The following is a 25,310-nucleotide window of genomic DNA, read 5'->3' as shown; positions in this document are numbered from 1 at the left end:
TATTCGGGGTATTTTGTGTTTCCATGCAAATTGTGAAATTTTCTGTTCTAGTTCTGTGAAAATGCCATCGGCAGTTTGATAGGGATTGCATTGAATGTGTAGATTGCTTTGGGCAGTATAGTATTTTCACAATGTTGATACTTTCAATCCAAGAACATGGTATATTTCTCCATCTGTTTGTATCTTCTTTAATTTCTTTCATCAGTGACGTATAGTTTTCTGCTTACAGGTCTTTGGTCTCCTTACGTAGCTTTATTCTTTTTATTGCAATGGTAAATGGGAGTGTTTCCTTAATTTCTCTTTCAGATTTTTCATCATTAGTGTATAGGAATGCAAGAGACTTCTGTGCATTAATTTTGTATCCTGCTACTTTACCAAATTCATTGATTAGCTCTAATAGTTTTCTGGTATCATCTTTAGGATTCTCTATGTATAGTACCATGTCATCTACAAACAGTGACAGTTTTGCTCCTTATCTTCTGATTTGGATTCATTTTATGTCTTTTTCTTCTCTGATTGCTGTGGCTAAAAATTCCAAATCCATGTTGAATAATAGTGGTGAGAGTGGGCATCCTTGTCGTGTTTCTGATTTTAGACGAAATGGTTTCAGTTTTTCATCATTGAGAATGTTGTTGGGTGTGCATTTGTCATATATGGCCTTTATTCTGTTGAGGTGAGTTCTCTGTATGCCTACCTTCTGAAGAGCTTTTAGCCTAAATGGGTTTTGAATTTTGTTGAAAGCTTTTTATGCATCTATTGAGATGATCATATGGTTTTTATCCTTCAATTTGTTATATGGTGTATCACAATGATTGATTTGCATATATTGAAGAATCCTTTCTTTGTAACAGCTTTGTGTGGTTTTGGTATCAGGGTGATGGTGGCCTTGTAGAACGAGTTTGGGAGTGTTCCTCCCTCTGCTATATTTTGGAAGAGGTTGAGAAGGATAGGTGTTAGCTCTTCTTTAAATGTTTGATAGAATTCGACTGTGAAGCCATCTGGTCCCAGGTTTTTGTTTGGTGCAAGATTTTTAATCACAGTTTCAGTCCTTGTGATTGGTCTGTTTATATTTTCTATTTTTTCCTGGTTCAGTCTCGGAAGGTTGTGGTTTTGTAAGAATTTGTCAGTTTCTTCCAGGTTGTCCCTTTTATTGGCATATAGTTGCTTGTAGTAATCTCTCGTGATCCTTTGTATTTCTGCAGTGTCAGTTGTTACTTTTCCCTTTTCATTTCTAATTCTGTTGATTTGAGTCTTCTCCCTGTTTTTCTTGATGAGTCTGGCTAATGGTTTATCAATTTTGTTTATCTTCTCAAAGAACCAGCTTTTACTTTTATTGATCTTTGCTATTGTTTCATTCATTTATTTTTCATTTATTTATGATCTGATCTTTATGATTTCTTTCCTTCTGCTAACTTTGGGGTTCTCTTGTTCTTCTTTCTCTAATTGCTTTAGGTGTAAGCTTAGGTTCTTTATTTGAAATGTTTCTTGTTTCTTGAGGTAGGTTATTATTGCTATAAACTTCCCCCATAGAACTTATTTTGCTGCATCCCACAGGTTTTGGGTTGTCGTGTTTTCATTTTCATTTCTTTCTTGGTATTTTTTATTTCCCCTTTTCTTCAGTGATCTCTTGGTTATATAGTAGTGTATTGTTCTCCTCCATATGTTTGTGTTTTGTTACAGTTTTTTTCCCCTGTAATTGATATCTAGTCTCATAGCATTGTGGTCAGAAAAGATACTTGATATGATTTCAATTTTCTTAAATTTACCAAGGCTTGAATTGTGACCCAAGGTATGATCTATCCTGGCGAATGTTCTGTAAGCACTTGAGTAGAAAATCTATTCTGTTGTTTTTGGATGGAATGTCCTATAAATATCAATTAAGACCATCTTGTTTAATGTATCATTTAAAGCTTGTGTGTCCTTATTTATTTTCATTTTGGATGATCTGTCCATTTGTGAAAGGGGGGTGTTAAAGTCCCCTACTATTGTTGTGTTACTGTTGATTCCCCCGTTTATGGCTGTTAGCATTTGCCTTATGTATTGAGGTGCTCTTATGTTCGGTGCATCAATATTTACAATTGTTATATCTTCTTTTTGGATTGATCCCTTTGTCATTATATAGTGTTCTTCTTTGTTGTTGTAATAGTCTTTATTTTAAAGTCTATTTTGTGTTATATAAGAATTGCCGCTCCAGCTTTCTTTTGATTTCCATTTGCATGTAATATCTTTTTCCCTCCCCTCACTTTCAGTCTGTATGTGTCCCTAGGTCTGAAGTGTGTCTCTTGTAGATAACATATATATGGGTCTTGTTTTTGTATCCATTTATCCAGTCTATGTATTTTGGTTGGAGCATTTAATCCATTTACATTTAAGGTAATTATCGATATGTATGTTCCTTTTACCATTGTCTTAATTGTTTTGGGTTTGTTAATGTAGGTCTTCTCCTTCTCTTGTGTTTCCTGTCTAGAGAAGTTCCTTAGCGTTTGTTGTAAAGATGCTTTTGTGGTGCTGAATTCTCTTCGATTTTGCTTGTGTGTAAAGGTTTTAATTTCTCCGTTGAATCTGAATGAGACCCTGATGGGTAGAGTAATCTTGGTTGTGGGTTTTTCCCTTTCATCACTTTAAATAGATCCTTACACTCCCTTCTGGATTGCGGAATGTCTGCTGAACGATCAGCTGTTAACCTTATAGGGATTCCCTGTATGTTATTTGTTGCTTTTCTCTTGCTGCTTTTAATATTTTTTCTTTGTATTTAATTTTTGATAGTTTGATTAATATGTTTCTTGTCATGTTTCTTCTTGGATTTATCCTTTATGGAACTCTGCGCTTCCTGGACTTGATTGACTATATCCCTTCTCATATTAGGGAAGTTTTCAACTATAATCTCTTCCAATATTTTCTTAGTCCCTCTCTTTTTCTCTTCCTCTGGGACCCCTATAATTCAGATACTGGTGTGTTTAATGTTGTCCCAGAGGTCTGTGTGATTATCCTTAATTCTTTTGATTTTTCTTTTTTTCTCCTCTGCACTAGTTATTTCCCCTATTTTATCTTCTGGGTTACTTGTCTGTTCTTCTGCCTCAGTTATCCTGCTATTGATTCCTTCTAGAGAATTTTTAATTTCATTTATTGTGTTGTTCATCATTGTTTGTTTGCTCTTTAGTTCTTCTAGGTCCTTGTTAAACGTTTCCTCTATTTTCTCCATTCTATGTTCAAGATTTTGTGTCATCTTTACTATCAGTGCTCTGAATTCTTTTTTAGGTAGCCTGCCTATTTCCTCTTCATTTGTTTGGTCTGGTGGGTTTTTATCTTGCTCCTTCATCTGCTGTGTATTTCTCTGTCTTCTTATTGGCTTAACTTACTTTGTTTGTGGTCTCCTTTTCGAGGGCTGTTGGTTCGTAGTTCCCGTTGTTTTTGGTGTCTGCCCCCAGTGGGTAAGATTGGTTCAGTTGCTTGTGTAGGCTTCCTGGTGGAGGGGACTGGTGCCTGTTTTCTGGCAGATGAGGTTGGATCTTTTCTTTCTGGTGGGCAGAATCGCATTTGGTGGTGTTTTTGGGGGATGTCTGTGAACTTCGTATGATTTTAGGCAGCCTCTTTGCAAATAGGTGGGCTTGTGTTCCTGTCTTGCTAGTTGTTTGTCGTGGGGTTTCCAGCACTGGAGCTTGCTGGTCATTGGGTGGAGCTGGGCCTTAGCATTGAGAAGGAGATCTCTGGGAGAGCTCTTGCTGACTGATATTCCATGGGATGTGGAGCTCTCTGGTGGTCCAGTGTTCTGAACTAGACAATTGTGGTAAAAATCTGACTGGTATCTTGGATTCTTCTTTGCTGGGTGATATATCCTGACCAACATGCCATCCCCTCTGCACCGGCTAAGGGAGTATTCAAAGAAGCAGTTAAAATGCATTGCAGGCAACATGGGCACGAGGATCCTCAGGGAGTACACAAAACAGGGACCTCTTAATTTCTCCTGGATGATGTGGAAGGGTTGTGAGATCTGAAGGAAGAAGACATGCTATACAAACAATGTTGAAAGAAAGCATATTATATATATAAACGCCCTAGACAAGGGTGGAAGCCTGTTACAAGAAGTAAAAGTATTTCTGAAAGTTTGAAGAGTAGATTTGGGTAAAGGGAGTTAAAGAAAATCTAGAGGTGAAGCTGAGGTGATGCAGGTGGTGTATCTTAAAGGACTCTTTAAAACCTGATGAGTGTTTTTATCATGAATGGGTGTTGAATTATGTCAAATGCTTTTTCTGAGTCTATTGATATGATCATGTGGTTTTTGTCTTTCCTTTTGTTAATGTGCTGTATCACATTGATATGCATACAGTGAACCATCCTTGTAACCCTGGAACCAATCCAACTTGGTCATGGTGTATGATCCTTCTTATGTATTGTTGGATTTGTTTGCTAATATTTTGTTGAGGAATTTTGCATCTATATTGGCTTGTAATTTTTCTTCATAGTGTCCTTGTGTGGTTTTTATATCAGGAAAATAGTGGCCTAATAAAATGAATTTTGCAGTGTTCCTTTCTCTTCAATCTTTTGGAATATGGTTTGAGAAGGATAGGTATATATTCTTCTTTATATGTTTGGTAAAGTTTCTCAGTGAATCTTTCCAGTCTTGGTCTTTTGTTCACAGGCAGTTTTTTTTTTTTAAATTACAGATTCTATTTCACTTCTAGTGATCAGTCTCTTCAAAATTTCTGTTTCTTCTTCACTCAGTCTTAGCAGTCTGTATGTTTCTAGAAATTTGTTCATTTCTTCTAGGTTGTCCAATTTGTTGGCATATAACTGTTCATAGTATTCTCATAATTATTTGTATATCTGTAGTATTGGTTGTTATTTCTCCTCTTTAATTCTAATTTTGTTTATTTGGGTCCTTGCTTTTCTTCTTGGTGAGCCTTGGTGAGATTTGTTAATTTTGTTCATCTTTTTAGAAAACCAGCTCTTGGTTTTATTGATCTTTTATATTGTTTTCTTAAAATCTCTATTTTATTTATTTCCTCTCTGATCTCTATATTTCCTTCCTTTTGCTGACTTTGTGCTTTGTTCTTCTTTTTCTGTTTCTTTTATTTGGTAGGTTAAGTATTTGGTAGGTTAATTTGTTCATTTGAGATTTTTCTTTTATGTCAAGGAACGCCAGTATCACTATGAATTTCCCTTATAGAACTGCTTTTGCTGCATCCCATAGCTTTTGGGAAGTTGTGTTTTCATTTTCATTTGTCTTGAGGTATTTTCTGATTTCCACTTTGATTTTATCATTGACCCATTGGTTTTTTAGTAGCATGTTATTTAGTCTCCACTGTTTTCTCTTTTCCTTTCTGTTGTTCATCTCTAGTTTCATACTGCTGTGGTCGACAAACATGCTTGATATTATTGCTATCTTCCTAAATAGATGAGTCTTTTTTTGTGACCTAGTATGTAGTCTGTCCTAGAGAAATTTCCTTGAAAAGTGTATATTCTGCATTTTGGGGGGATGTAGTCACCTGTAAATGTTCATTACATTCAACTGGTCTATTCTGTCATTTAGGACCTCTGATGCCTTATTGATTTTTTTGTCTGGTTGATCTGCCCATTGATGTCAGTGGGGGTGTTAAAGTCTCTTGCTATTTTTGTATTATTTTCAATTTCTGCCTTTAAGTTTGTTAGTATTTGCTTTATATATTTAGGTGCTCCTGTATTGGTTGGGTATATGTTAATAAGTATTGTATCCTCTTCTTATATTGATCCTTTCATCATTATTTAATGTCCTTCTTTGTCTTTCATTATAGCCTTTGTTTTAAAGTCTATTTTGTCTGATATGGATATTGCTACCCCTGTTTTCTTGTCATTTTGATCTGCATGAAATATCTTTTTCCATCCCTTCATTTTCAGTCTGTGTGTTTTTCTCACTGAAGTGAGTCTCTTGTAGGCAATGTATTGAAGGGTCTTGCTTTGTTATTCAATCAGCCACCCTATGTCTTTTGATCAGCACATTTAGTCCATTGACATTTAATAATTATTGATAGGCGCATACTTATTACCATTTTATTCCGTATTTTACAGTTGTTTTTGCAGTTCTTCTTTGTTCATTTCTTCTTATTATTTTTCTTGTTGTGGTTTGATGATTTTCTTTTGTATTACACTTGAGTTCCTTTCTTTTTGGTTTTTGTGAATCCATTCTATGTTTTTGATTTGTAGTTACTCTGGTTTTCAAGTATGTTAACCCACAACTATATCTATTTGCTTTAGATGGAGAGTCATATAAGTTCAAGCACATTCTAAAAGATCTACATCTTTTTAAACATCCTTATTGGAGTATAATTGCTTTACAATGGTGTGTTAGTTTCTGCTTTATAGCAAAGTGAATCAGTTATACATATACACATGTTTCCATATGTTTCCATATCTCTTCCCTCCTGCGTCTCCCTCCCTCTCACCCTCCCTTTTCCACCCCTCTATGCGGTCACAAACCACTTAGCTGATCTCCCTGTGCTATGTGGCTGCTTCCCACTAGCTATCCACTTTACACTTGGTAGTGTATATATGTCCATGCCACTGTCTCACTTTGTCACAGCCTACCCTTCCCCCTTCACATATCCTCAAGTCCATGATCTAGTAGGTCTGTGTCTTTATTACTGTCTTACCCCTAGGCTCTTCATGACCTTCTTTTTTTCTTTTCTTAGATTCCATATATATGTGTTAGCATACAGTATTTGTTTTCTCTTTCTGACTTACTTCACTCTGTATGACAGACTCTAGGTCCATCCACCTCACTACAAATAACTCAGTTTCATTCCTCTTTATGGCTGAGTAATATTCCATTGTATATATGTGCTACATCACCTAAGTGTCCATCAACAGATAAACGTTCTTGAATCTAGCCACAACCATCAGTGAGCACAGTCATCATTTTGTGTTGGTGATCCCTTTCCTTCACTGTGTTTTTCAGGTCTCACCCTCCTTTCCCCCAGTTCTTCAGCTACAGTTCTAAAGACCCCTGCTTTACAGAAAACACACCTTTGCTGAGGAATTTCTCACAAGGGAAAGGGTGAGGTGTTTTTTTTTCTTTCTTTCTTATAAAATTAAGAAATCTCCGAGTATTATCCTTTGCACTTATGCTGGAGAATTTCTTCCTGAGATATGAATTTTTTTCTGACATGTATGGTCTCTGCTAGATCCTTGTCAATTCAATGTGTGTTCATGATTCTAGTGGTTGTATTCTGTGCCTTATGAATTGCCAAGTAACCTTGAGCATAACCCTGCAATGATTGAATAGCACATGTACACACTCATGCATGCACAGAGCTGGGAAAGGCCATCTTGCCAGGCCAGGGCTTCTCAACCAGGGTTGAGGTTGGCTCTGTCAGGAGACATTTTTTGCTGTCACCAATGGGGGAGGGGCACTATTGGCATTTAGGGTAGAGGACAGGGATGCTGCTAAACATCCTGCATTGCACAGGGCATCTCTCCACAACAAAGAATTATCTGGCTCAAATGTCAATAGTTATGAAGTTGAAAAATGTATGATTTAAAAGAAAACTCTATTTCCTGTAAGTTTGAAGTTCCTTTTTCTTGTTGTGAACCAGTCCTAAAGCAGTGATAAGAGTTCAGGAGAATGACAATGTCCTGTTGAGCTAACTGGGTTCGAAAGGCATAGATTGAGAGGCATAACATAATAGATTGTGGCTCTTGTGTCAATATTGCCACCCCACAAGTATTCCATGTATTTCCACAGGAAAATTCTGGGCTTGGTGCAGCCTTACTAGAGTCAAGTGCTGACTGACAATCTGTACTGAATGAGTTGTTCAGTTGTTCAGGGATTCAACCAAAATTAAATGGATATATCCACATGTAATTTTGATAAATTTTATGATACCCCTTGATTCATCCTTCTAGATATAGGTCCCATTCTTGGGCCCATCTAGTCCAGTCCCCCACTCCTGCTCATGCTCATGTAGATGTTGGGTGGGAAAGCTAGTTAGTCCATCTCTCCTACAGCTTCATTACAGATAGATACCTACAAAGAGGAGAAAAGGCTTACACCACTCACTGTGCTTCAGGATGAGTATAACAGGACCAGGTATTGAGAACTCCAGCACAGTCAAAGAGAAAGCAAAAACTGAAATGAGCTGGAGCTAGTCTGAGCCAGAAAAAGCTGTACTGGACATTTCCAAACTCAGAACAAGTTGATGTTTCTTGAAGGTCCACAATTTATTTTGAAGACTGTGTGACCCCAGACTATTTCCCTCCAGCCCAGGGTCTGTAACGTCAAGAAAGACCCATCCCCACCAGTCTGACAGTACTACAATATCGATGGTCCTTTGAAAAACAAGTATTGATTATACATTTCACGCTTACCCCTGAGATGAAGTGTTGCTTTGGAGATGCTACTATTTCTGTGAAAATAACCACAAAGCCTCGATTTCCAGGTCACGGTGCGTGCCCGTTTGCCACCCAGAGTTCATCACTGCTGAAGAATCTTGGGAGAACAGCTCAGCTAAGTGGGAGGGCAGATCCCTGCTGAGCAGAGAGTTGGTAGGTTCCTCTGGATCCGCCTCCTCAGAGAAGGGGGAGCTTCTGGACAGCGCTCACATCGGGTTCCACCGTCTTTCCAAGTTGAGGTAGGAAGACTTGGAGTGCCAGCACTGGCACAGGGTGTTGGTCGCACAGTGCACGCCGCCCACCTGGGACTGGGCTGGGGAGTGGGGTGCGGTGCGGGTATTGCCCACGCGACATCGTTCCTGAGGACAGGGTGGAGGTGAGGAAGAAGGCTAGGTGGCACTTTCCTGGAAGGTAATCTTCCTTTCCTCCAGGCCCTAGAAGACAGATAAAGCGGCATTCAAACCAGCATGGAGCCTTTAAGGCTACAAGAAAACCCAATTACAGACCTAAATGATGAACGCCCTACACACCTGTCCTTTCTGTTGTGTGGCTGGGGTCTTCAAGCCCATGAGGCTTTGTGGATGAAGTAGTCCCCGTGGTGTTTTAGAAGGTGATATTATCATTTGTATTCAGTGATGAAGCATGTTATTAGAAGGGTTCTGCACAGGAAGGAGAAAGAGGGTTTTTAGGGGTGATGCAGCTGCAGGTGGGGTCGAGAGAGGCCGAGTCCTCCGTGCATGCGTAGGAGGGCGGAGGACACACATGCGCTGGGGATCTGAGGGAATTTTGCAGCACCCCCCGCGCGGGTCGGAGCAGGAGAGATCTCTCCCTTGTTTGTCTGTTGAGGCTTCTGCGTGAACATTTACTTGAAGGAGGGGTTCCGCTGAGAGCCACACCTTTGAAAGTGGCATTTCCAGGGACACAATACCAGGACCACCAAGGTCCCCATTATGTATCTGCTTCGAGGTAGCTGAGGAACCAGCAGGGCTGGGCATGTCCGTGCAGCTGTCTCCTTGTTGCCTGGCATTCCCCTCGCTCCACAGCCTTCTGTGGGCTTCCACTAAAATGGTCTATGTGAAAACCCATGGATAGGTGAGAAGACACCATGAAGCTATCAAATATTAGTGTTATTATTTCTCTACATTAGGGGGCCCAGCTTTTCTGAAGCTGTTTGAAGAGCTGATTAGAAGTGTACCTACCTGCCTCCCAAAGTGTATCCGTCTTTACCTAGAGAGGCCCACTCTCAGTTGTCCTACTGATCTTTCAGGCAATCCTGAGAGGTAGGTGAGGTACTTCAGAGAGGGTAAGGATTTTGCCTGAGGTCATGCAGGTTGTGAGAGGAGCAAAGGGGTGGGGGGAGGAATGTGACCCCAGGTCCCCCACCAGTGCTTGACCATGGAGATGTCTTTTCCCACCATGCCTCCCAGCCATGTGTAGTTTCTTCACCTTGACTGGTCTTAGCTCTTCTCATAGGTGTGACAAATATTGGGCAACTAATGTGCTATAAAATTATTTGAATAATGTGAAAGTGTGTGAACAGGGACCTGGCCCCATAGATCACCATGATGGTAAGCGCTGACACTGTTAACACCCTTCTCCAGCTGGCTGCCTCACAACTCCAGAGGATGCAAGCTTCCTCAAATGTCCCATACCATGGAAAATAGAACTACGTACATTTAAGCCTTTACGTTCAGTGGTTGTTTTATCTTCTACGATTCATAAAATAGTTGCCTCAAACTTGCCACTTAACTGAAAGACTTAATGCCATTCTTTTTAACATGTCTAGAAAGTACTACACATGTTTGTTGAAGAAACTTGTAAAAAATTATTTTGGATGGTCAGCTCTGCTGTATATGTCAGTTATGTAGAAAGAAATTAGTATTTAAAATAGTTCAACTGGGCCAAGACAGGAATAAAGATGCAGACCTACTAGAGAATGGACTTGAGGATACGGGGAGGGGGAAGGGTAAGCTGGGACAAAGTGAGAGAGTGACATGGACATATATACACTACCAAACGTAAAATAGATAGCTAGTGGGAAGCAGCCGCATAGCACAGAGAGATCAACTCAGTGCTTTTTGACCACGTAGAGGGGTGGGATGGGGGTTGGGAGGGAGGGAGATGCAGGAGGGAGGAGATGTGGGGATGTGTGTATATGTATGGCTGATTCACTTTGTTATAAAGCAGAAACTGACACACCATTGTAAAGCAATTATACTCTAATAGATGTTTCAAAAAAAAGTATTAAAAAGAGTTAAATTAATGCTTCCTGCTTTAAAAGGAAATGTTTTTTGATTCCTCTTTGAATAGGAGCTATTGATCATAATTTGGAAGGGTGAAATATTACTCATCAAATTCATTAAATCTGAGAGAATGCAAAAGAAGGTTTTACCATTTTGAAAGGATCAGAAAGGTTTTGAAAAAGATATCCCTACATAGACTTTATTCCTTTGTTCTACAAACATGTGTCAAGCACAGGCTGTGTACCAGCACCCTTCCTTTTGCAGGACCAGAGCACAAATACCCCAGGGCTTGCTCTTGAGGAGTGGCCAGGGGAGAGCACCCCCCAGCACTAGGCAGTGATTGTGTCTTCAGGAGGTAGTATCTGGTGGACCCTGGGGAGGTGACAGGAGCAGAGATAAGCCTGGAGTGGCTGCCACGCCCACATTTGCCAAGGACCTGATGGCTACAATTAAGAAGTGTGTAATGATGACTGGGCCAGGGTGCCATCATGAGTCCTAAGAGGGCCTGAATGTCTATTGAATTATCTCCTAAGGAATTCTTAAAGGACTCTGCTGGTACAACTGGTTATAGCATTGCAATTTCTTTCTTGAATTGTTTGGTTATGTCTCAGTCGATGTTTATTTGATGATCAAATCCATATGCCTACCTTCCAGAAAACTTAGGGGAAAATAATTGATAAATATGAATCTGAGAGCTGAGATGAAGCTTGTTTCCAGGAAACTAGAGCCTTTAAAAGGCTAGTGAAGAGGCTCAAATCTTGACCTTCATCATCTCTGATAAGAAGCAGTGTTCAGACACTCAGGGTTAAGTTTGTTCCCCTCTATAACCTCCACCAATCTGCTGTTGTCCTCAGCAGTATCCTCTTTCATACCATGTTATGGGAAGAATTTCACACATGTGCTTTGAGATAAACATTACCCAAGGCTTCCGCAGGCATCTGAGGTTTGACAGTTTGGGGCACATGCAAGCAGGACTGCTGTCAGTGTGACCTGGGGCCTGTCTTTTCTCTTGCAGGTGCTGTGTGCAGTGGCTGAAAGTCACGGGCTTATTTGTCTTTGTGGTGCTGTGCTCTGTGAGTACCATGGCACCCTGAGCTCTGCTGAAAGGCCCCACACTGTCTGCTCAGCAGAGCCCCCGGGTGCATTGTGCTGGGTAGCAGGGCACCTGAGGTGTGGGGCTCACACATTTCTTTGGAGGAGTTACTGAGGGTGTGTGGAATGGCAGCCTGGGGGTGGCTAGGGAGGCCTGCCCTTAGCAATGCTCCTCTGTTGTTGTCCCCAGTCATACAATAGAAGCCCTGAGGACCTGGCTTTGCTCTGTGGAAGGCAGTTAGCTTACCCGCAGGTCTCAATTCCCACCTTAAGCGGCTTACCAAATTCTCTTTTCAGCCACAAGCAGTAAACACTCTTTAGTTGTGTTGGGACATGTCTAGCAGTCATGGGTGCACCCAGGAATGTCTCAGTGCCCCTTTGGGATGGCTCCCAGCTGGCCCACCCTGTCTGGGAGAGAGTGAAGTCCTATGTTTGCCCCTTCCCTGGAGGCTGCTCTGATTTTACTTGCCCATACATCCCCTGGGAGGGCTGCAGAGCCAGGGCCCTAGAGGTGATCTAAGTGTTCCCTCTGGCTTGAGGGGTCACGAGTTTCACTGCCAGCATTTGTGTGGTGTGTGCCCTGATGTAGCCCTAGCTGAGATCACATTGTATGCACTCAAAATATATTTGCTGAATGAGTGAGTGTGAGGCGCCCCATTTGCGTGTGTGCATGTGAGTGTGAGGCCCCCATGTCTGCCTGTGTGTCTGTGTGTGTGCACAAAGGTGTGAGGTACCAAGTGCCTGGCTGTGTGTTTGTGTGTGTGCGTGCCTCTGTGGGACGTGTGGGTCTTTTTCTGTCTGTGAGCATTTTGAGGTTGTGTGTGTGCCTAGGGACTTATTGTTAGAGTTAATAGTTACTTATTTTTAGCATTGGCATAGGATAGTTTGTGTGGGCCAGTTTTGGGAGACACCAGTAGGTGGTTTGTATGTGCCGCTGTGACAGGGTATGAGATTGTAAGCAAGGAAGGGGTGGGTGAGTGGTGTTTCCATACCTGTGCCTTGTGGACTCCAGGACTGGTGTGGCTGTGGCTTTTCTCTGTAGGCAGCCTGTAGTGACAGCCATGCTGGCTACCCTTTGTGACTGGAAGCCGTGTATGTGACCATGTATAGCTGTGAATACATGGTCTTCATTATCTGTGTGTGTGGGCATGAGGGTTGGGACTCTATGTGTGTGCAGGATTGTACATGACAAGAGTCTCCTCTTCTCAGTGTGACATATAGGGAACAATGTTGCATTTCAGACAGCAAGGGTGCATGAAGTCTATACTGGCAGAATTGAAATGAGTAGAGGCATTCTTTAATAATCCACATGGGAGGAGAGCAGTAGCACAGAGAAAGGAAATCTAAGCACAGAACCAAAAAAAATTGCATTGAACTCTGAAAACTTCATGAGTTTACTTTTTTGGCTACCAGTTTGCCTTTCTACTTCCTATTCACACAGTTGTGTGGTTCTGAAACCCCCGCTGCTTAGCATAGCCTGGTGGGTGGGTGTACTGGGATATCCAAGGAGGAGGTATGGGTGGCCCAAGTCTCCCCTGACCCCTGAGAGCTGACCTGAGCTCTGTGTCTAGTCTTCATCCTTCTTCTGGTAATTGAAATTTTGGTGATTTGTGGACACAATCCAAAACAGAATTTGAGGAATTTGTTTTGAACTTCTGTAATCTGTTATCTCATCATCACTTTTACTTTCTGATGAAGTATAAGATACTCTGCAAATTCCACAAGCATGTGCTCCCACCATCATATGGGTTGTATTTCCTACTCTCCAGTATGGGAAAACCATGTTTACCCTCCTCTGATGATTTAATTTTATGGCTGGGTATTTAATCCTTAAAATTGGCAAATATCAATAATCAAGGCCCATTGTAGCAGAAAATAGTATAATGGATCAGAATTTTATCTTTTAATATCTCAGAAAAGCTATTTAGAGTAAGCTGGTGAATTTTGGATACATCAAGCAGCACCTTTATCATACCCGTATTTTCAGCTCTTATCAAAGTTACTTAAGTCCTATTGCTCTCACACCATAAATCTATCATTAAATGTTTCTGATTGTTACAGATTTTATTTAGCCTGTATCCAGATGAAGGAAAGTTCTGGCAGTTGCTGGCTGTGTCACCGCTGGAAAGCTACAGTATCCAAACCTGTACTTAGATGGACAGTCGCCCATGGTTGAGTCACAAAGTGAAGAGACCTGAAAACTATCATGACAGTTGCCCAAGGTCACGGCCTAAGCAATTACCGTTCCTCCCTGTGTGTGTTTTGCTCCTCCAGGACGTTTGGTGAAAGATGAGGCTTCAGAACAGAAGGGGAGGGGCACTAGTGAGACTGCGATGGGTGGGTGGTGGTGAGGTTCCCCATGGAAGTGTGACAGCAGCCAAACAGTGCATTTTAGTTAAGGCCCGGCTTCCTGTGGCTCTTGGATACTCTGTTCTGTTCCTTGCCCCCACCCTCTTGTGTTTTGGCTTGGGTGGTTCCTCTTGACCTATCTTTAAGTTCATTGGTTCTTTCCTTGGCTGTGTCATCTGAGTTTGATGATTGCTTAGTTTCTTATACTCTGGGCTCTCTTGCCTTTTTGTAGGCCTCAGCTGCCATAACAGAATACCACAGCCTGGGTGGCTTATAAATAAACAGACATTTATTTCTCACAGTTCTGGAGGCTGGACATCCAAGGTCAGGGTGGGCTGATTTGATTTCTAATGAGGGCTCTTTTTCTGGCTTGCAGATGGTCACCTTCCTTCTATGTCTTCACAGCGTCTTTCCTTTCCTGTGTGTGTATGTGTGCGTGTGTGTGTGTGTGTTTATGAGTGTGTATGTAGAGAGAGTGAGAGCTCTCTCGTATCTCTTCTTACAAGGACACTAATCCTATCAGATCTGGGCCTCACCCTATGACCTCATTTAACCTCAGTTACTTCCTTAGAGGCCCCATCTCCAAGTATAGCCACACAGGTGCTCAGGGCTTCAACATATGAATATGGGGGACATGGACACTCAGTCCATAGCACTGAGGTAAAGTTTTAAGCTTGGAGATGATCACACCTTAACTTCTATGGGCCTTAGTTTTGGGGTGGGGGGAGTCGTGTAAATCTAGTTAGAGGTTGGCTGGGTTGTGGTTTGTAGTTTCCATGGTAACCTTCAGTGCCCCAGACAGTTGGAATTTCTCTCTCCATCTGTCTACTGCTATCATGAGTCCAGGAACTGGGGCAGGCGTTTATTGCTGGCTGCAAAGAGTAGAAGCAGAGATGATAGTAGGATGGGAGACACCACCTAAATGTTAAACCAGAGAATCCAAAACACAATTAAACAAAGCAAAACCAGTTGTGCATGTCAGGGGTGAGGGGCTGAAGAGGTAGGAGCAGTCAGGGCAGTGGCACAGGTGGAAGGGACGGCCTGGACATACATTTCCTTGTGCACTTTCCAAGATGGGTGTTCCCTGGGAAGGTGGGAAAGGTTGGGGGGGGGGGGACCCTCCAGGCCTCTCCTCCTTGCTTTGTAGTTCACCTTGACAGCCCCCTAGCTGTGAACCTCAGCAGCCATGCAGACTCCATGCTGCTCCAAGTGGACCTGGCAGGGGCCCTGGTGGCCAGTGGCCCAAGTCATCTCGGGAGAGAAGAGCACGTGGTGGTGGAGGTGACCCAGGCTAATGCTCCAGGCTCCAGGCAGTGGCGGCCACAGCAGGTTACACTCATGAGTTATTTGAAAGGAATTGTAAAAACTCATTTCACCTCTTTATAAATTGAGTTTCCTCTCTAATTGATTTGATGGGAGCCATAAGGCAATGACATCATTATTAGGCAAGCCCTTATCTTTTGCTTTGTCTTTGAAATTCTCTTTTCTCTAAGACAGTTATAAAACTCTCACCATTTCAGTAAAGTCAGGCTTTTGAGGGTGTTTTTTTTTTAATTTAGAGTGATTTTACTGGGCAATTCAGGGAAACATTATATATTTGAAAGTGCAGTTAAACCTGAGCCTTCAAATATATAATGTTTCCTTCTGTACCATGAGGTACTCCAATACCACGGTCCCCTTGAGTTTGTGGACACTTGGCTAAGACTGTGTCTGGTTTCCTCGAGCTTCTGCTTCTAGAGCAATAGGACCTTGTGCTCAGCGTCTAAGCCAAAGCCTTCAGTTCACATCCTGTGAAGGCTAGGAGAGCCAGCAGTGGCGTTGTCACCATGTCCCAGAGCCCAGACAAGGCCTGGCCCCTCTCTGTGCATCCTGACTTGTGCCCCAAGTCCTGGCCTCAGTGACTCCCCTGGATTATCATGATGACTTCTATATGAAGTCGTATCCCTAGTTCATGGGTTTTCCCTATTATAACTAATAGAAGGAAACCCTGCTGGTACACAGGCTGTGTCATCCAAAATGGAGTGTCACTGGAGTAATGGTGGGTTACTGCCCCATCACATTTTTCTGCCATGCAGAGAAGTGTCCCCAGAGCCCATGTCTCATTATGAAGAAGGCTGCGGTTTCATGGGCAATGGCTGATGTTGCACCGATGTTCTAAACCGGTGGCTCTGGCTGTGGTCTTAGGACATAAACTTGGCTTCCCTGTTTGCAGCCCACAGCTCACTGGCTCCTCAGTAAAGACAAGGTAGGCACATTTCATCTGCTGTTGGCTCCTTTTGTGACCTTGTGTGGAGGAGAGCATGACCTTTTGCAGCCTGCTGACATAGTTGCCTGCTCCAGAAACACAACACGGGAGATCTTTACTGAAGGATTTTTTTCTGATACACTCTTTCCAAGCACGGAAGTGTTTAAGAGAACTTTTGATTTCTCATTCATGCTTTGACCACTTTCAAAGTTCCTATTTTCAATTTTCTTTATGATTTGTGGGTGGCAAGACTCCTGTCCTCCCATTGAAAGTTCCCTGGCAACCTTAGTCAGGCTGCCTGCCTCTGCCTGGGTACACCTCCATCTCTGCACACATCTGGCCCCTCTCAGCTGGCTTCTCCATTTCTCTGCTCCTGACAAGAACGTACAGGCACTTTGGCCCGCAGCAAAGGCAGCTCATCCTCTGGCCCTCCCTCCCACAGGCTCCTGTGACCTGGGTGTGGAGTGTTTCCTGCCTTCAGTTTGCAAACAGGAAGCAGTTCTAAACAAGCCTTTCTCATCAGTTGCCTCAGTGGGTTTAGAAGACTCCAAGTCTCCAGTAATGTGCAATGATTTCCTTTTCTCTTAATATATCGTATTTACTTCTATATCTTTGTGTCTTTGTACATGAATTCTGTATTTGTACTTCCGTATTTTTCTTAAACACAGCCCTCCAGTTGTGGACATTTCCAGCTGCACACCACCTGGCCAGCTCTAGTGTCTCCGTGCGAAAAGGCTTCATGCTCCTCTCTTTCTCCTTTTCTTATTCTAAACAAGGACCTACACTGAAGAGCACAGGACCCCAGGTGATGGTCCAGGTTCAAAGCCATACCAGGATTTCATGCTTTGACTTTTACAGGTCACTCATAACTGGACGGTGTTTTTAAATCCAAGCAGAAGTGAGCGCACGGTGCTGAGCAGGACCTTTGAGGTTCTGAGCAGGTGGGTCTTGGTGACTGAGGTCTTGGGGAAGCCCCTCTGGGACACACACCTAGAGAAGTGTGACCCTTGGGACTCCAGTTATGAATAACCAGGCCAGTTATGGGCTTGGACGAGATGCTCCTTTTGTGTAGACAGTGAACATGAGGCTGTGGCTGGGCGTCAAAACCACACATATCAGGAAGTTAAGAGGATTGATTACAGGGCCCATTTTGAAGCAAATGGTGTTTTATAGCTGATGCTTTAAATTCATTAATATCATGAAGCTATGCAATGGGGAATTCTAGAAAATCTTAGGATTCTTTTTTTCTTTAATGCCACTCCGTATTAAGTCTGTACTCTTGGTTACTGTATGAGTTTGCTAGGCCTGCTATAACAAATACCACAGACGCGTGGTTTAAACCTTAGAAATTTATTTCCTCAAGTTGTCAACAGGGTGTGTCTTTCCTGAGGTCCCTCTCCTTGCTGTGTAGACACCATCTTCCCCCTGTGTCCTCACGTGCTTGTTCCTCTGTGCATGTCTGTGCCCCAAACTCCTTTTCTTATAAGGACACCAGTCATATTGGTGTCACTATTTTTGACTTAATCATCTTTGTAAAGATCTTATCTCCAAATACAGTCACATTCTGAAGTGGGGTTAGGAAGTCCACATATTGAAGGGACACAATTCAGCTCAGAACAGTTACTGAAATTTTAGAAAGTGCTTTAGTTTCACCATGCCACATGCTGTTGATGACTTACATGCTTCTTGTTCCTGGTGTTTTCACACCACTGGTGACAACCTGTCTACCTGTTCTCAGGTTGCACATCCTTTTCCAAATCTCTCACATGTGAGAATAGTCGGCTGTGCTATTTGTTAGCAGGTAAAGCAATCAGATATGTGATAAGGAGGAAGAGGGAAAATTAAATGGCTAACCACTGTGAACTTCCCTGCTCACTGTTCATTGTTGGAGTGGCAGCTGCAGCAAAGAAGGCGCTGCCTGATGGGGGTTGAGTAGCTATGTCAGAGGGGCCTGGCCACGGGGAGGCTGTGCATGCATCTCACACAGCTTGCCTGTGCTCAGGGCTCCTCATCTGCCAGGTCAGGCATTGTGTGAGTCACCCTGAGATCAGTTCAGGCTCTGGTTATGGCCATGGATGACGTGTTGGGAAAGACACCGAGGGAGCAGCACTAATGGTTGATGGCTGGTCTGTTTCCCTTATCAGTGGTAAGATCTTTGCTTCATTCTGCAGAGAGCCTGTTTCCATCAGCATTCGAGCCTCCCTCCAGCAGACCCAGGTTGTTCCTCTTTTGATGACTTATCAATACCTCCGCACAAGCGTTGAAGCACAAGTGACCATGGCTGCGGTCATTCTTGCTGGGGTCTACGTGCTGATTATATTTGAGGTAACTTGCATGCCTGCTCTCCTGGGTTTATCTGTGCGCCCACAAGTGTATTTTAACACTTACTTGTTGGGTGCTTAGGGATGGGCTCAGTCTTGCATCTTAGTCAAACTGAAATAGTGTCTTTCCTAAAAAGTGACATTTCCCTCATTCTAGGTAGAAAATTGCTCTGTACTGCACTATCTGCTGAATCTTGGCAATTGACATATGCAAGATAAGTTTTGCCAGGCATCAGCAACAGTTTATTGAGAAAACTGAATAGGCACGTGATTTTCTCACCCTCACTTTGCTGCTCACACAAAGTGTGATCCTGAGGAGACAAATGTTGGACCTCTCTGAGACTCAGGGTCTTCTTCTGTAAGATGGGCATGTTAAAATGCCCCCTAGCTGTTTCATAGGATTGTGTGCCTGATGGGGACCTGGGAGACCTTGGGCTACATGTGGGGAAGGATTATTATCTTTTATGCTTATCAACTCAGCTAATGAGCCTTTTCACAAGTGATCTCATGTCCCATAAATTCAATTTTTCTGGGAAACTTTAAGTGTGGCTATAGCTTCAATAGCATGGAACAAAGTACAGACACTGCCTGGGCTGGGCAGGTCCATCGTTAGTTTGATTGTGAAACCAGATTTACAACAACGTGTTGATGGGAATGTTGGCTCCAGTGGGTTGAACCTGGAGGGTCAGGAGAGGATGTGACTGTGAAGAGGTGTTTCTTCCCGAGGTATGAGAAGTGCCGTGGAACTTCAAGGAGGTGAGCTGAGGGAGGAGTCACCAGGATAGTTCCTGAAGTCCCCTGCGGCTGTCTGGTCTGCCTGGCTCCAGCAAGTTGAGCCTCTAGCTGTCCAGCAAGGTCCACTCACTGGTTTAGTTGCTCTTTCTCTTAATGTCTCTTTTATTCTGGGGCAGCTCTATTCTCTCCATTCTTTCTCTATTTTCTTTTCAATCAATATTATCATTGTTTCAGAATTCATATGGCCACACACACACTCTGTGATCCATCAGAGTCCAGAGGGGTCCAGGAGCAGGTCGTTGAGCAGTTTTCTCCCTGAGAGGCCACAGAGAGCACACTCCTCCCTCCGTGGCAGTGTTTCTGCCAAGGGCAGAATGCTTGAGATTCAGAGCCCAAGGCTGTTGCTGGGGTCTTGTCACATAGACACCCTCAGCCCACCAAAGTCCCAGGCTCCCAGAAGTAAGGCCGATGTTCACAAAAAGTCACATTTTTATACCAACAGTTTAGGCATACTGGTACAGCAGAATGCAGTACTCCAGGCCCACAGAGCAACCTTATCACTTGGTAACACAGGAAACATTTCAAAAACCAAGTACTCAGACGTCAGCCAAGGCCAACCCTGGAGCAGGCTCTTCTAAAGGCCCTTCTAATGATGGCTGCCTTAGGCTTGCCAGGTCTTTACTGCACCACCATCTGGTTGAAAAATCCTATTCTGTTTTTCTGTAGAACATCCTGCACCCTGGATTGTTACTCTAGTCCCTCTATCTCTGACAGACTACAATTTAGATCTGAAGCCTTCAGGTTAAATTTTGGGGCCCATATGCTTCACAGGTGTGCTGGGAGTTTGAGTTGTATCGAGGAGAAGGAATCTGGGTGTCCTCCTTTCAGGGATGCTGAGATTGCCCAGTGAGTTTAGCTGGTAGCAGCCCAGCCTGTTTGTTGTCATTCTCCCTGCTGCTACCTTTGCTCTTAATGGCTTTAATACCCACCAGGGACCATTGCCTGACTCAGTGGTTTCATTAGCATTTACAGTAAACTTTCTGTCCTTCATTCTGCATTTATAAATGATTCATTCTGTATTGAAGAACTTTCTCCCACCCAATTTCGTTATTGTGAAACACACTTCATGCCAGAGACACGAGATTAATTTTCTTTTATTAATGATTTTTATAGTAGTGAATAACTGCCTTAGCAACTTACAGTGGTATCCACTGAGTTATTTTGTGTCTCTTAGATTTTTTTTTTTTTTTTTTGCGGTACGTGGGCCTCTCATTGTTGTGACCTCTCCCGTTGCAGAGCACAGGCTCTGGACGTGCAGGCTCAGCGGCCATGGCTCACGGGCCCAGCCGCTCCGCGGCATGTGGGATCCTCCCGGACCGGGGCATGAACCCGCGTCCCCTGCATCAGTAGGCGGACTCTGAACCATTGCACCACCAGGGAAGCCCTCTTAGATTTTTTTGAATATCATGTTGAACTTATGGATATAATAGATTCAGTGTGCTTTAATCAATCACAGTCACTAATAATTAAAAAAATACAGTCCAGTGCCAATTTATTTATTTATTTTTGAATTTTATTTTATTGTATTTTTTAAAACAGCAGGTTCTTAGTAGTTCCCTGTTTTATACATATTAGTGTATATATCTCAATCCCAATCTCCCAATTCATCCCACCACCACCGCCCCCCGCTTTCCCCCTCTGGTGTCCATATGTTTGTTCTCTACATCTGTGTCTCTATTTCTGCCTTGCAAACTGGTTCATATGTACCATTTTTGTAGATTCTACACACACACGTTAATATATGATATATGTTTTTCTCTTTCTGCCTTACTTCACTCTATATGACAGTCTCTAGGTCCATCCATGTATCTAGAAATGACCCAGTTTCATTCCTTTTTATGGCTGAGTAATATTCCATTGTATACATGTGCCACATCTTCTTTATCCATTCATCTGTCGATGGGCATTTAGGTTGCTTCCATGACCTGGCTATTGTAAGTAGTGCTGCAATGAACATTGGAGTGCATGTGTCTTTTTGAATTATGGTTTTCTCTGGGTATATGCCCAGTAGTGGGATTGCTGGGTCATATGGTAATTCTATTTTCAGTTTTTTAAGGATCCTCCCTACTGTTCTCCATAGTGGCTGTTTCACTTTACATTCCCACCAACAGTGCTGGAGGGTTCCCTTTTCTCCACACCCTCTCCAGCATTTGTTTTTTGTAGATTGTCTCATGATGCCCATTCTAACTGGTGTGAGGTGATACCTCATGTTAATTTTGATTTGCATTTTTCTAATAATTAGTGATGTTGAGCAGCTTTTCATGTGCTTCTTAGCCATCTGTATGTCTTCTTTGGAGAAATGTCTATTTAGGTCTTCTGCCCATTTTTTGATTGGGTTGTTTGTTCTTTTAATATTGAACTGCATGAGCTGTTTATATATTTTGGAGACTAATCCTTTGTCCGTTGATTCATTTGCAAATATTTTCTCCCGTTCTGAGGTTTGTCTTGTTTATAGCTTCCTTTGCTGTGGAAAAGCTTTTAAGTTTCATTAGGTCCCATTTGTTTATTTCTGTTTTTATTTCCATTACTCTAGGAGGTGGGTCAAAAAGATCTTGCTGTGATTTATGTCAAAGGGTGTTCTTCCTATGTTTTCCTCTAAGAGATTTGTAATGTCCAAGCTTACATTTAGGTCTTTAATCCATTTTGAGTTTATTTATATTTATTTGAATTTGTCATCTTGTATTCTTTTCTTTTCCTTTTTTTAAAAAAATATTTATTGGAGTGTAATTGCTTTACAATGGTGTGTTAGTTTCTGCTTTATAACAAAGAGAATCAGTTATACATATACATATGTTCCCATATCTCTTCCCTCTTGCATCTTGCTCCCTCCCACCCTCCCTATCCCACCCCTCTAGGTGGTCACAAAGCACCGAGCTGATCTCCCTGTGCTATGCAGCTGCTTCCCACTAGCTATCTACCTTACGTTTGGTAGTGTATATATGTCCATGCCTCTCTCTCGCTTTGTCAGAGCTTATCCTTCCCCCTCCCCATATCCTCAAGTCCATTCTCTAGTAGGTCTATGTCTTTACTCCTGTCTTGCCCCTAGGTTCTTCATGACCTTTTATTTTTTTTTAAATCTTTATTGGAGTGTAATTGCTTTACAATATTGTGTTAGTTTCTGCTTTATAACAAAGTGAATCAGTTATACATATGCACATGTTCCCATATCTCTTCCCTCCTGCGTCTCCCTTCCTCCCATCCTCCCTATCCCACCCAACTAGGCAGTCACAAACCACCTAGCTGATCTCCCTGTGCTACATGGCTGCTTCCCACTAGCTATCAACTTTATGCTTGGTAGTGTATATATGTCCATGCCACTCTCTCACCTCGTCACAGCCTACCCCTCCCCCTCCCCATATCCTCAAGTCCATGCTCTAGTAGGTCTGTGTCTTTATTCCCATCTTACCCCTAGGTTCTTCATGATCATTTTTTTTTCTTAGATTCCATATATATGTGTTAGCATACGGTATTTGTTTTTCGCTTTCTGACTTCTCTCTGTATGACAGAGTCTAGGTCAATCCACCTCACCACAAATAACTCACTTTCGTTTCTTTTTATGGCTGAGTAATATTCCATTGTATATATGTGCCACATCTTCTTTATCCATTCATCTGTTAATGGATACTTAGGTTACTTCCATGTCCTGGCTATTGTAAATAGAGCTGCAATGAACATTTTGGTACATGATTATTTTTGAATTATGGTTTTCTCAGGGTATAAGCCCAGTAGTGGAATTGCTGGGTCGTATGTTAGTTCTATTTTTAGTTTTTTAAGGAACCTCCATACTGTTCTCCATAGTGGCTGTTATCAATTTACATTCCCACCAGCAGTGCAGGAGGGTTCCCTTTTCTCCACACCCTCTCCAGCATTTATTGTTGCTAGATTTTTTGATGATGGCCATTCTGACCAGTGTGAGATGATATCTCATTGTAGTTTTGATTTGCATTTCTCTAATGATTAATTATGTTGAGCATTCTTTCATGTGTTTGTTGACAATCTGTATATTTTCTTTGGAGATATGTCTATTTCGGTCTTCTGCCCATTTTTTGATTGGCTTGTTTGCTTTTTGATATTGAGCTGCATGAGCTGTTTGTAAATCATGGAGATTAATCATTTGTCCCTTGCTTCATTTGCAAATATTTTCTCCCATTTTGAGGGTTGTCTTTCCATCTTATTTATGGTTTCCTTTGCTGTGCAAAAGCTTTGAAGTTTCATTAGGTACCATTAGTTTAGTTTTGTTTTTTATTTCCATTATTCTAGGAGGTGGGTCAAAAAGGATCTTGCTGTGATTTATGTCATAGAGTGTTCTACCTATGATTTCCTCTAAGGGTTTGATAGTGACTGGCCTTACATTTAGGTCTTTAATCCATTTGAGTTTATTTTTGTATATGGTGTTAGGGAGTATTCTAATTTAATTCTTTTACATGTAGCTGTCCAGTTTTCCTAGCCACACTTATTGAAGAGGCTGTCTTTTCTCCTTTATATATTCTTGTCTCCTTTATCAAAGATAAGGTAACCATATGTGTGTGGGTTTATCTCTGGGCTTTCTATCCTGTTCCATTGATCTATATTTCTGTTTTTGTGCCAGTACCATACTGTCTTCATTACTGTAGCTTTGTAGTGTAGTCTGAAGTCAAGGAGCCTAATTCCTCCAGCTCCATTTTACTTTCTCAAGATTGCTTTGGATATTCGAGGTCTTTTGTGTTTCCATACAAATTGTAAAATATTTATTCTAGTTCTGTGAAAAATGCCATTGGTAATTTAATAGGGATTGCATTGAATCTGTAGATTGCTTTGGGTTGTATAGTCATTTTCACTGTGTGGATTCTTCCAGTCCAGCAACATGGTATATCTCTCCATCTGTTTTTATCCTCTTTAATTTCTTTCATCAGTGTCTTATAGTTTTCTGCATACAGGTCTTTTGTCTCATTAGGTAGGTTTATTCGTAGGTATTTCATTCTTTCTGTTGCAATGGTAAATGGGAGTGTTTCCTTAATTTCTCTTTCAGGTTTTTCATTATTATTGTACAGGAATGCAAGAGATTTCTGTGCATTAATTTTCTATCCTGCTACTTTACCAAATTCATTGATTAGCTCTAGTAATTTTCTGGTGGCATCTTTAGGATTTTCTATGTATAGTATCATGTCATCTGCAAACAGTGACAGTTTTACTTCTTCTTTTCCGATTTGGATTCCTTTTATTTCTTTTTTTTTTTTTTATTTATTTTTATTTTTATTTATTTATTTATTTATTTTTTAAACATCTTTATTGGGGTATAATTGCTTTACAATGGTGTGTTAGTTTCTGCTTTATAACAAAGTGAATCAGCTATACATATACATATGTTCCCATATGTCTTCCCTCTTGCGTCTCCCTCCCTCCCACTCTCCCCATCCCACCCTTCCAGGCTGTCACAAAGCACCGAGCTAATATCCCTGTGCCTTGCGGCTGCTTCCCCCCAGCTATCTACCTTACTACGTTTGTTAGTGTGTATATGTCCATGACTCTCTCTCGCCCTATCAAAACTCACCCCTCCCCCTCCCCATACCCTCAAGTCCGTTCTCCAGTAGGTCTGCGTCTTTATTCCTATCTTACCCCTAGGTTCTTCATGACATTTTTTTCCCCTTAAATTCCATATATATGTGTTAGCATACGGTATTTGTCTTTTTCTTTCTGACTTACTTCACTCTGTATGACAGACTCTAGGTCTATCCATCTCATTACAAATAGCTCAATTTCATTTCTTTTTAAGGCTGAGTAATATTCCATTGTGTATATGTGCCACATCTTCTTTATCCATTCATCCGATGATGGGCGCTTAGGTTGTTTCCATGTCCTGGCTATTGTAAATAGAGCTGCAATGAACATTTTGGTACATGACTCTCTTTGAATTTTGGTTTT

At 41.9% G+C, this 25,310-nt stretch overlaps 1 protein-coding gene across 4 annotated transcripts in view; it reads left to right on the top strand.

The window, feature by feature from the left end:
- The window catches only part of OCA2 (OCA2 melanosomal transmembrane protein), a 276,122-nt gene that overhangs the window by 40,182 nt on the left and 210,630 nt on the right, over nucleotides 1–25,310 (top strand). For all 4 annotated transcript variants that reach the window (XM_032638526.1, XM_032638523.1, XM_032638525.1 and 1 more), the window contains exons 3-9: nucleotides 6,932–7,030; nucleotides 8,412–8,603; nucleotides 11,623–11,680; nucleotides 13,761–13,833; nucleotides 15,217–15,377; nucleotides 17,152–17,234; nucleotides 18,465–18,618. In XM_032638526.1, the coding sequence (XP_032494417.1) occupies nucleotides 6,932–7,030; nucleotides 8,412–8,603; nucleotides 11,623–11,680; nucleotides 13,761–13,833; nucleotides 15,217–15,377; nucleotides 17,152–17,234; nucleotides 18,465–18,618 (820 nt within the window). The remainder of the gene's footprint in view (nucleotides 1–6,931; nucleotides 7,031–8,411; nucleotides 8,604–11,622; nucleotides 11,681–13,760; nucleotides 13,834–15,216; nucleotides 15,378–17,151; nucleotides 17,235–18,464; nucleotides 18,619–25,310) is intronic.

Source organism: Phocoena sinus, chromosome 7, assembly GCF_008692025.1.
Source record: "Phocoena sinus isolate mPhoSin1 chromosome 7, mPhoSin1.pri, whole genome shotgun sequence".
Lineage (NCBI taxonomy): Eukaryota > Metazoa > Chordata > Mammalia > Artiodactyla > Phocoenidae > Phocoena > Phocoena sinus.
Note: the sequence above shows the minus strand (reverse complement) of the source record. Positions and strands in the feature narration are given on the sequence as shown.